The following is a 12,778-nucleotide window of genomic DNA, read 5'->3' as shown; positions in this document are numbered from 1 at the left end:
TATGGCAGATTAAAGTGATGTAATTTGAGGCCGTTTTAGCAGAGACCTGTGAATGGTTTATGATCGTAATCCTAGGAATTATTATTCCAAGAAGGTATAGTGACCAATTCAGTGACAAAAGCAGGCTGTCAAAATCCTGTTTATGTGCTTGACCCCTTTTAGTATGGGAACCAAAAATTATGCAGCATCTTCTCTATATAGCTTTGTTTGTCTTCAGCCTCTTTCTTGCCCCTGGGAGGAGGAATGGTGACTTGTGCATCAACAGCACCACAAGCTGCCAACTGATTGTTAAAAGTAAGTATTTTTTTTTTCAGGTGCAGATAAACATACTACGCGTAGATTTAAAGCAGTACCCTCTTTCCCTAATGTTGAGGAAAACATCGGAAGACAAAGCAAATCGCTATGTTGAAAAAACAAATATACTCGCCTGATAGTGTTTGAACTTGATAGTTGTTAAAAAATAACGATGAGTAAGATGGCATTGGTCTAAGATTCTCCTAACAGAGCTCCTTGCCAGACCGACTACAACACCCACCCACCCACACACACAGATTAAGAACACCCCGGGGTGATTTAATGGGGACAACAAGACAAGAAGACCCTTGGAAAAATCAGGAAAGTTGGCGAGGGTATTCTCTGCCAGAACATATTGGATAGCATATGGGGAACAGATGGGCCAAAAGCAGTGGGGTAGCCATGGACGCAATGAATTAATGCATGAAGAGAAGAAGCAGGTGGTGTGCGCTTGGCTTCCCCAATGACGCCGGCCCAGCTGGGACCGTAAAAGAATAAGTAGTTGAGGAGGCGGTGGTGAGTGCATGTGTTCACCGACTCCCTTCAGAGATGGCGGGCAGTGGTGAGAGCATGATGCGGCAGCTGACTGGTTGCGTAGGGGGAGAGGGCCTCGCGCAGCGGCACTCGTATTGTGGATCTAAAAGAGAGCTAACTGCTCTGAAAAGGGAAACAAAGCCCACAGAATGATATCCAATAAATTAAGACCGCAGAGAACAAAAGAACATATAACTAAATTACGCCGATCACAGGGTACAGAGGTCACTTGCAACTAAGAGATATCTAATATTTCCATATTTTTTACAGAGAGCTATACTCTTCTGGTCGAAACAACTCAGAGGTAATACGATCCCACCTGCCTAAGCTCAAATTGCCTTTTCTTGTCCGAGACTTGAAACCAGGCGAACCGATAACTGTGCAAGACGTGCGATAGGCAATAAAATCCTTCCAACCAAACAAAGCAGCGGCACAGATGACCTCACAGGACCATTCTATAGGGAATTCTCAGGGTCGTTATCTTAACCTGTAATGGATCTCTTTAACATTTTTTGAAATTCTGGGAAGATCGCGTGTATTATGAGGAATGCAAATGTAATAGTGATCCCAAAACAGGGGGAGCCCAGTGACAAATTCAAATTATACAGACGTATTACCCTTCTCAGTACAGATAACGGGCTTTGCCACAGAACTGGCGGAATATCATGTAAAGGTCATGCCAGTCCTAGCGGAACTGGGCCAAGCGGGCTTTGTCAGAGAACAGCACTGGGCAGATAATGTGAGAAAAGTGGCCCATATAGTTGAGGAATGCAGGAAAAAGGGATCCCAGTTCTCTTTTCATTTGACGCAGAGAAAGCATTTAACAGGGTGAGCTGGTGTTATATGGTTACACAGGCCTTGGCCGAGGAACACAACCATTTTACATGTTCACATTTAAAGTTGACATCTTTCTTAAGTGTTGACTCCTAACACACATTTGTATGTGCGCACTTATAGGATAATATTCTCTGAAATGGATTTGCTTACATTTACAGGCATATTATCAGGGCCTTGAACATTCTGTACCAGGCTTAAGTTCACTATGCAAAATGGTGATGTTTGTTGTCCGCTCTGCAATAGCCCTGCAAGGGTAGAATTAATAATGACGGCCTGACTGGGGCACCAGTATGGCGGCATGGGCAAAGTTTTTCATATACACAACACCAATCCTTTTAGACAGAGGAGCATTTCGCTATCCCTGTCAAAGTCAACCCATGCCGGAATTCCAGTCCAGCTGAATCCTGTGTACCTTCTTGAGAAGGACGATGGCCTGCTCAGCACAAGAACAGGCTCCCAGATATGACATACCCACAGGTAACTGGGGAGTTAGATCACCCTTGGGTATTCTGGCAGATTTGCACCCCCTAAGTCTACCAGGTTAGGAAGCGTTAAGTAGGAGTGTAGCTGTGATTATACATGTGTGCTTATAATCATTGTAACAGCACAATGGTGGATTTGTTCATTTTCTTTACCATTCTACTAATGCTGATTACTCTGTTCCGTTCCTTCTAATAATCATTGCAGCCGCCCAAAGGTGTCCCCAGAAGCCCAGTGGATATTCAAACGGTATCCCCTACCAGCTGGGCCTGGAACAGACTTTCTCGCTACTTAGCTCACCCTCTGCTATATTCTACTTCTCTCCCGATACCCAACCCTGGGTTACTGCCGGGCACGGGTGAGGCTCTTGTGCAGCGAACTTTAACCAAATTTGACCTCACCAAGATTGGGGATTTATACCCTGGAGGGCACATATTCTCGGCATCAGAGGAGGCGCGGTTCAGTGAGGCTACGTTCATGGACAGGTTCGTTCTTCGCCGGCTCTATTGCGCAGCGAGAGCGGAAATTAAGGGATTCCCCCTTGAGCCGGCTTCCTTTGAACCCCTCACCATCCTTATTGATAAAGATACAGGGGCCCATATTGTCTCTAAGCTGTACAAGGCATGTGCAGCTCTGGTCCCATGTGCGGATGACCGGGCGCGGGAGGAGTGGGAGACGGACTTGGGCAGGCCTATCACGGACTAACAATGGACCGCATGCTGCAAAGTCACCAACACGGTATCACTGAACAGTCGTCATAAACTCCTTCACTATAAATTCCTTCGCCGTTGGTATATGACCCCTGATAGACTCCATTCCATTGATCCCGCGCGGCCACACACATGCTGGAAATGCTCTGCACCACATGCTGATTTTGCACACATGTCATGGACGTGTCCGAGACTGCAATCGTTCTGGACACAGGTTTACAAGGTCCTGGAAGAGATGTTAGGGCTTACACTGGTTCCCGCTCCTGAGGTCGCATTGTTGGGTTACACGGTAAATTTCCCTAAGAATGTCCGTAGACTGGCCTCTCTGGGTCTACTACTAGCCAAGCGAGAAATTGCCAGGCGCTGGGGGGGTAAAACGGCTCCCACGGCCCGGACATGGCTCACTGCTATGGCTTTCTGTAGCACGAATAGCGAGATCTACTCTAGTCTCCTCCCCACAGTGGTGCGACCTAGGGACATCTGGGGCCCTTATAGAACATATATTGCGGGCCTGCCTGGCTCTCCCCCACCACCCTCGAGTTCCGGAATAGTTCCCACGGGAGTGGGGTAAGCTATGCAGCACCAGCGTTACGCAGGTGGAGGGGTCATGAGATGGATGTGACACAGGGGTCCTTGGTGCTTGGGGTCAGGTGATGTTGATTGCACAGATTTTGAACATGGCCGAGGTGTGACCAGGGGAGGGGGTGGCTTTGGAACCCTGGGGGTAGATCCTTGGTCCGAGCTTCTCCTGTTTCAGGTCGGACAGATGCTGATGATGGATTGGTAAATGGGGTCCTGATGTCTGATGCCTTGCTGATGTGGTATTTTTTATCTGAGTACCGGAAGTGTCAAGGTGTATCTACTTACTTGATATCTGTTGAACGCACAGCCGCTATCTTTGTATTGTTTGCTTTTTCAAATTTAAATAAAGCTTTAAAAATAAATAAATAAATAAATAAAATAATCATTGCAGCCGCCGTATTTTACATAAGAATCATAATGCTTCAATAAATTATTGCAATGCCAATTCGAGTATTTCTTGTGTCTCCCTTTGGGCATGCATGAGTTACTGGCAAAAGGGACTTATCTGTTTCCATGATTTCCTTGGGGAGTCAGACTTGTCATGTTCTGAGGTTGCACGTACCCTCCAGTACCTTGTAAGGTTAAGAAGTCCAGAAGGGGCACTGTGAGCTAGCCAGGACTAAGGCCAACATATCCCGATGGTATACATGGAGTCAGTCTCGCACAGTTTTGAAATGTATGTTGTCCAAACGCACAAATTGGATTAGACAGAAATAGGCCTATACATCAGAATATGGATATTAGCTAACTACTTCCAACCTGTAAGGCGCATAATGCTTAACAGTGTCTCTACAGATACATATACTCTACAAAGGGGCAATAATTAAGGGTGCCCATTTTCACCTATTCTTTTTGGCCTCACAACAGAAGCCATTGCACATGCATATGGTCACACCTAAGGTCACAGGAGTAAGATTTAGAGCGGAAGGCTTCAGGATTAGCCTATTCCCTGGTGATGTCTTCATTACCTTAATAGAACTGGAGACCTCTGACAGCGATAATAGAATGTTTGCTTTATCTGTTTCAAGCTATCCCCACAGCAATACCTTATACGGAGCTCAAGTCCTTGCAACAACAGCACATAATTAAATGTGTGTGGGTAGGCGAAAGGGCAAGACTGAGCAAAAAGCTTTTGATGGCCCCAGTATAAAGGGAGGCCCTGTATTTCTGAATGTGACCCAATACCATTGTGTCACCCACTTCAGAATACTGGTGAAATGGTCAGCCCGTGAATCGGAATAAATGTGGCTTTTTATGGATATTGCAGTGGCGGGCAGGGATGTTTGGGTCCTTGTTGGTTACCTAGAAACTTTAAGGCACATGTCGCTGCATATATCAGAGGTGACCAGGAAGTTTTGACAATATGGGATTGAATATCAGCTAAGCAAGGGCTGTCCACACAGTTAGCCCCATACACAGCAATTCGTCTCAACCCTGAATTTACACCGGAATGGATAAGGGGAGATTTTGGGTCATGGAAACGGGTGCCAAATTAAATCATTTGAAGATTGCAAACGAGAATTCCACTTGAAAGAGAGAGAATGCAGTGCAGTTAAATAAGACCGTGGATCGTTAACCAGGAGCTAAAAGAGGCAGTGAATAGGTCTCTAACTTCATTTGAAAAGATGCTCGGAACATGTGATCCCACAATCCCACCGTATGCCCAACAGGCAGGACTCTGACCCTGGGACAAGCTGAGTTGGAACGGAGGAATGGAGAGGGAACTTGATGTCGGACAATGAGGGGCTCCTTGAACTTAGCACCTAATGTACACAAACTGATCGAGTGTCGTGGGAGGAGGGAGAGACAATGGATGGGGAATTATGTTTCATGTTTACTTTGTAGAGGGATAATTTAAAGGAGACCTGATGGGTGATTATTAAGGGTCTAAACAGTATTTGACATATGTGATAAGCTTCCATCGTGTGTTCATAAAAATTCTTCCATCGTGTGTTCCTAAAAATTCAATAAAGTGTGTTATACAAAAAATAACAGTGATAAAACCCTCTGGGCGCTGTTGGCTAAAGCTTGTCTGAGTAACAGAATCGAAGCAGCTCCAGCTCCCCTAAAGTGAATTTTCTCACATATTGGCACGTTATTCTATGCAGGAGTAGCCCCACTCTCTAACGAGGCAAGAGGAGGAAATTATTTGTATGGCATCAACGAAGGAATTCAGAACTGTAGCTTGGGATTAGTGAAGGGTGCAGGGCGTGATGGCCTGTCAAGGGTGGTCTTTAAAGCTACCCACTGTGGTGGAATAGATTTATAACCAATGACAGTGGTATGATTAAAGCTGTACATCCGGGCCACTCTAATAGACTAAGGGAATAATAGCACTGATGTTTAAGAAGAGGGACTAAGTCGATCCAAAGTTCGACAGGTGAATTATGCCTTTAGACCTCAAAAGTACGCTATACTGACAGTGAAACTTGGTCGGCTTGTGGAATGGGCAACCAAGGATATGGTTACTATTCCTTCTGGTGTTTTTTCAATTCAGTCCTCAAGTATTGACTGTTAATGGCAAAGATGGTAAAATCATAGTCTTCTGCGTGTTTTTTTTAGCCAATACTTATCTAATGAATACCAGCGTTGACGCAGTTCCAGTGACCCAGGTGAATAGTTATCCCACTTTTGTAAGGTTTTCGATGAAGTAGGACGTTCCTAAGCTCTTGAATTACCCGAAGAAAATATAATTGTAGGCCATATGTTGAAGAGTTAATGAGGAACAGGAAAGATGCCAGCGAATGCTAAGCGATGGCAGTTGTAGCTATAACCAATTTGTGAGTAAAAATACTCGTAAAGGTGACCAGAGTGTGCCACTGTTGTCCGGAACGTCTACGCTTTAGACATCTTAAGCAAACAATACTCAAAGTGGATACCGTACATTCTCAAGTAATGGGCACTAGAGAATAATGCTATTGATCAATGATTGGTTTTAGGACTTGTTGGGGAATATGTGAGGTGTGTAAACTTGTATTTTGAATATTTTTCCTTTATTGTCCAGGCTTATAAAGCACTTGGGATGGGTAGAAGCTGCAACTAACTGATACTGTGGATGATGATACCACCTCTGCCATGCTCAAGGGAGCATGCACTAGTACTTTTTTGTTATAGATATGCCATATCTTTGGATATTACCCTTCGCCCAGCAGTATGCATGTCTAATTGCACATGTGCTGCATGTAACTTCCAACAGTACAAATTAGAAAGAGCATTGGACATCCATTACAACACAGATGCATTATACAGTTGGATAGCACTGTGCTCACAACAGAACGCTCCACCAAAGAGATCTCATTGTGTTCTATAGCGGCATACAATAAGACAGAACTCAGACCATCCATCAAGCAAATCCCAAAGACTGGATTCTAAGTCACCCAACAGCACTTTCTTCCAACACGCAGATGCTATGGTGGGAAGACTTATAAGGATTTTCAATAAGTATATGGGTGAAATGCTCAGTAAATGCCTCCAGCTGTTCTTATAGAGAGTGCTAACAGCCCTAAAATGTTGAAACGAGGTGTGGTGTATGGAAAGAGATAAATATATAAGTTATACAAAATAGATGTGCTGATGTTTATATACTTAACCTAATATGCATCAGTGTGCACACTGATGGTAGAACTAAATATGGATTACAGTGATTTAGGCCATACTAGTGTTATTTTTCTTAAGCTCAGATGAAGAGACTTTGGGAACAGAAATAGGGCAGTTTTTAGGTCTTGCCTACCGACAGCGCATGCACTATTGCTGAGAGAGGTATTGTTTACTGTAACGGATTTGGCGCCCTTCCATTGGTTAACATTTGTTGGCTTCATTGTCACTCGTCTTTGCTGCCTCCTAATTCCCAGCACGTACCAGCTTCACTTCCACTTCTTATGTGCGGAGCATGGGCAAGCACAGATTGCTCTATCCGTCAGCCAAATTCTTATTTATCAAATGTAGGCTGAATATTTTGACTCTGCCTTCTTTCACTGTTAGAAAGAACATTTTGACCGCCCTCACAAAGTCCTGGGCTGGAAGTATGATGGATGAGGAAACTGAAGCCTGTTTTTTTTCTTCTAACCTTTTTGCTTGAGACATCGCAGGAAATGTGTCGTGCCATGGAAATTAGGAGATACTAAAGTGCGGTTTTGTTATGCTAGTAGGATGTTTGGCTCTAGTTTTTTCACTTTACTCACTTTTATTTCATGGACATCGGGTAAAAGTGATTTGCTCTCCAAGGATCTGGAGGTATCCATTGTATAAGAAAATATTGACACCATATTATCTGCACTTCCTTACAGCGATTGGCCCGGTTATTGAGAGGAATGGGAATTTTATTTGTTAAAGTGATAGTCTGCTAATTTGTTACACGTGCGGTACACATCTTTTGAGCACTGTGGCATGTTTTGATAGCTGTGCACAAGTTATAATTGTGTTCTTGCATGAAATGGATTTGCACAGTATAATATTTGTTTTATGAATGTTGTGGGTCTCTTTGACCCGAAATAACCTATACTTTGCCTCCCTTGATTTAAACAGTTTGCAGTGTGAAAGATTATGCTGATGGCTGCGTAGGGATGTTTTAATAGAGTTTCTGTTTGAGTTACTGCCTGTTACTTTTGACTCCTGACTCTTTGCTGGTTCGACTTTTAGCTTGCTTCAAAATTCGGCTCATTGTGTGTCCTCTCTTCTCCTTTGCAGATCACCCGCAAATTCTGTCTGAATGCCGAGGGGAAGCTAGAGCAGACCGTCTCCATGGCGACGAGCACACAGCCACTTACGCAGCACCTCCACATTACATACAGGAAGGCGGACCCTTGAAGCTTTGATCTGGACACTACGCCCTTTTCTTTCAAAGATGGACAATGCTCATCTCTAGACACCACTACAGGGTCAAGGTTGCACTGCTGCGACATAACCCAATGGAGAACACATACCTTTAATGTAAAGTTACCAAACAAACCATGAGAATAAAGAGCTTTTATTTTTTCTGGATTCAGTGTCAGATGTATCCTATGTTCTCTACTAAGGCACCTTTCCAGCTGTGAAAATGCACTTTAGTACTGATCTACAGTTTCTATTCAGGTTTTGACCATTAACACAACTCAGATGAAATCTCTTCCTTCTGAACTTGCAGTCCTTAATACACCTGAATGCGAGTCCCACAGGTACGTGTTAAAAAAAACTCATCAAGGTAAACCTGAAGCACCCCCTACGATGGTTCTGTGAAACTCAAACACAGCTTTGATTTTGTTTCTCACTATCTGTGCTTTACCACATCCCATTGCATGAATGAGGAACATACACTCCCCTGCTTAAAGCATATTACTATTGCCTGACAGCTTAGCTCTGCCATGAATCCTATTACAGCTCCTACAACATCCTCTTCCCTTTCACAAACGGACCGTCCATGCCAGGGGTCTCCAACCTCTTCTGTAGTGAAAGCTACTTCTGATCAGTGAATGTCAATGTGAGCTGCTAAAGGCCAAGGAACCGCCTCTCATTGCTTCCTATGTGTTTTTTCTTTCTCCCTCCCGTCCACCTGCTAGAGCATGACCTTCTAGAGCATCCTTCCACTGCTCTCACTTTTGGAGTTTTTGAAGCCCTTATTTTTGTATTTGTTGAAGCATTCAAAGTGCATGTGTTTGCAGGCCTTCTCCCTCATGTGCATTTCTCCACATTCCATCTGTTGCTTTCTCTTACCCTTGTGCTTTTGTCAGCCTCTGTGCTGTTCGTTGCCTCTTCCCGCTGTCTCATGTTTTCTGCCCTCTCCCGCTCTATGCTGTTGCTAGCCCCCAAAGTGTTGTTGCTTGTGTCCACTCGCTGTCCATGTTTTTGCTTTACTCTTCCTGCCCCCTCTGTGTTGTTGCCCTACCACGGTTCGTCTTGTTGCTTGCCCCTCCTGCCCTCCTACAGCTGTCCATCTAGTGCTGTTCATCTTATTGTTTGGGGCAAGCATCTGTTGTTCGTGTTGCCCTCGTCCCCATCTCCACCTGCCATAACAAATAAAGGCACTATGACTTGGCCAGCACTGGCCTCTTCATAGCACTTTTTTTCTTTTAAAACAAACTTTCATCCCCCACATTCCGACATTGTCACTGCTTGCCCACTGCCACCCGCCATAGCAACAAAAAGTGCTATGATACAGGCCTCGCTGGCAGCGTTATAGCACATTTTCCACCTAATGCCCTCCTGCCTTCCGACATGTCTCCCACCCCACCCTTCACTTATGCTTGGGTGACACCTGGGTCAGAATTTTTGCAAAAAATGTTACAATTCTGGCACAGTGGCTCTAAATGAGACTGAATCACTTGGTTATCCTGAAAAATGTGTCACGATTTCATCTTTCGAGGACTGAAAGTCATGAACCCTGTTTTAAGAATGTTTTATTTTTTTAAGGAAATGAGCAATGGGCCAAGAGAAGCTTGGCCAAAGCACAGGCCTCAGGGTACCATTGCTGGCAATCCTAACTAAAGACCTGCCATCCTATTGTATTGATACATATAAAAATGTTCGAAGCATTTATTGTTCGTCCACACCAGTAGCACAATTTCTACGCCACTTTCAGTTCCTGAAATGTGTGCGTTTTAGCACTTCATTAGATTTTAAGTCTTTTCAATTACTGATAAATACGAAAAACGTTTTACGTGCCCCTTAGATCGTGTGATGCTAACTTGTGGGGGAGGGGCACACTTACAAATGGCGTGCCCTCTGAGCACTGTTGGTGCCCTCGCTCAAGTGTGGATTGAAAACAACCAAGTGCTGATACATCAGTCACACTTAGACTTCGTCAGACACAATTTCCAATGTCACCGTTGTCTGGTAGCTTCAGGTCTAATCTTGCAAACTGTAGACTTACTTTGGTTTGACTCACAGGTCTGCACTTGACCAAAAAGTCACGTGATTCTAGACGAATTCCATTACTTCCAAATTCATTCAATTGTAAATGTATGTGCCTGCACGTGCATAGTGCATTCAATTATATGAAAAGGATTTGGCAGGCTCCTGTGCTGTACTGTTCTAATTGCAAGTATCCATTCTCTATTGGACTGCTCCTCTCATTACCCACTGTTAAGTGAATTTCTTTTTTAGAATAAAACTCTTATTTGATTTGTTAAAATCATAAAAGGGTGGAACATACCACCATGAAATAAACCACATCATACAGGGTGAAACGTGGCACCTTGAGGAAGGCAACAATACACAAATGTACGTAATAAAAGAATAAGAACAATAAGACAATATTAAAAACTGAGGAATGGCCCTCGCGTAGTATCTATGAACAGCTATTATAGCAAAATACTTGGACTATACTACTTATTAGGTATAATGTAACAATTGGTGTGCGCTCTTTTTGCTAAAAGTGCTTGTGCTTTTGATCTTTTTATGTTTTTCGCAAGATATAAACGACCCTGGGCCTTCTTTCAGTTTGGAATGTTCAGAGAGATAAAAAAGAGAAATGAGAATGCAGCACATGTGGGTCTTATACTTTCCCTGACAAAAAAACTTGCTGTAAAAGGGAAAAGGAAGGAAGGGAGAGTGCAAAAAGCATCAAGAAAGGTCTATGTCCAGCTAATATATGTCCATCTTTCCCAGATTCTATTTTGTTGCATCCTTCAATCTCTTGAGCTGCCAATGTCAGGAATTTGATTGTTTTGCAGGAAAGTTGGACCGAAGACCTGCTGAGGCAATATACCACAGCCGCTTTGCAGGTCCTGACTTGTGTTTCTCTTATGATTGACCTCAAGAGGATCTTCCTTAAATAGTGTAAAGCCTGGCAGATGCATAATATGTGTAATATCGACTCTTCTCCGTTACCACAGAGATGACAGTCCAGAGATGGCCAAGTCTGTAGCCATTTTGGTGTAAAGTCGAAAAAGACCCCATTCTCAGTAGGGTTAGTTTCCTCTTGTAATGATCTCTAAAGCATTCTTGTAAGGAAGGTTGTTGTTTCAATTGTTTGCATCACCGACTAGGCGTGACTTTTACCTGCCAGTAAAGCTTTCTCAGTTAGCAGCGACCCTTGTTTAGTTGCTTTGTTAGTAATTTGTTTAAAAGCGAGGTATGCCGTGTATGCCAAGCTTCTTCCAGGTTTAGTGATAAAAGTACTTGTTTTAATAACTGACATGGAATTCTTCTGCCTTGACTGTTTTTCGACCTCCTCCCAGCAATGGTGGGCTAGCGTGTTATCTTCGGCTGCCCTCATTCGCCATTATTATTTGGCCAGAACGCCTTGTCTAGCCTGTGTCTGGTTTGTAAGTCCATATTCCAGATGTATCTGCGCCTGGGAGATGTGACACTGGATTAAAAACAGTTTTTTGAATAATCTAGACTGAGCTAGATTTAGTGTTTTGAAGTCCTTGGTATTCAGCATTTCCGAGCCATATGTTACAGAGGGCAGAAATGTAGCTGCTACTACCTTTAAAAGATGACTTGTTGAACTTCCGCTTAAATGTTTCTGTACGGTTAGGAAAGCCAATAATAGTTGTTTTATTTTAGTTTGACCCAGGTCTAAGTGATGTTTGTAGCTTAATTGGCGATCTAGTAAGACACCCAAATATTTGTATTCATCCACCTGTCTTAAAGTGCTGGAATTTATTCTTCAAACAAATTTTGGTCATTTTTTCCGAATGCTGGAAAAGCATAGTACATTCGATTTTTTGAGATTTATGTTAATTGTGCATTCGAGATATACAGCGCAAGTTGTGAAATCAGCCGTTGCAAGCCAAGTGAAATTTGAGAAAGTAGCACAATATCATCAGTGTATTGCAGACTCCCTATTGGTGGTGTTCCCAGTTTCGGAGGATCGCCCTGAATAATGCAAAGGTTGCTCTCTAGGTCGGCGGTGTAGATGTTAAATAGGCTGGGTGCCAGCAGGCATCCTTTCTTTAGCCCCACTGTTAAGTGTAAACATGTTCCCCAGGTTGAAAATGTTCCTGTTGCAAATTACGCTGTGACATGTAGAGTGCCCACATAGGCTGGTAGGACACCTCCATTGGCTAAGGTTCTGCCCAAAGTCCTACATGAACAGGGTTGAATTCCAGCAGGGCCTACTTGCCTGTCCTCTTCTCAGCAATTACCTTGAGTGCCTCTTAATGGTGTTGTGCAGCTCCATATGGATTCAGTACTGCTTCTGTATCACTCCAGAAGTGATAGAGTACAGCTGCGTATAAGCATCACCCTTGCGGAGTAACGTCAGTTTAATTCTTTCTGCACCTTTCAACTTGTCTCCTGAACTCTGCTTCCACGTTCTTCGGCTTACGGCAATTTCTCAAATTTCAAAAGCCAGTGTGTTAAGGAACAATGTCCCCGTCTAAAACGACAGGCTTCAATTTATGTCATGATTGCAGAAAACC

The 12,778-nt window shown here is 43.5% G+C and overlaps 1 protein-coding gene across 2 annotated transcripts in view; it reads left to right on the top strand.

The window, feature by feature from the left end:
• THAP4 (THAP domain containing 4) overlaps positions 1 to 8,417 on the top strand; it is a 387,734-nt gene extending 379,317 nt beyond the window's left edge. For both annotated transcript variants that reach the window (XM_085634166.1, XM_085634167.1), the window contains one exon: positions 8,124 to 8,417. In XM_085634166.1, coding sequence (XP_085490292.1) covers positions 8,124 to 8,243 — 120 coding nt within the window. In that variant the 3' untranslated portion in view covers positions 8,244 to 8,417. The remainder of the gene's footprint in view (positions 1 to 8,123) is intronic.
• The last annotated feature ends 4,361 nt before the right edge of the window (positions 8,418 to 12,778 follow it).

The sequence above is a fragment of the Triturus cristatus genome, chromosome 11, assembly GCF_964204655.1.
Source record: "Triturus cristatus chromosome 11, aTriCri1.1, whole genome shotgun sequence".
In the NCBI taxonomy this organism is placed as follows: Eukaryota; Metazoa; Chordata; class Amphibia; order Caudata; family Salamandridae; genus Triturus; species Triturus cristatus.
Note: the sequence above shows the minus strand (reverse complement) of the source record. Positions and strands in the feature narration are given on the sequence as shown.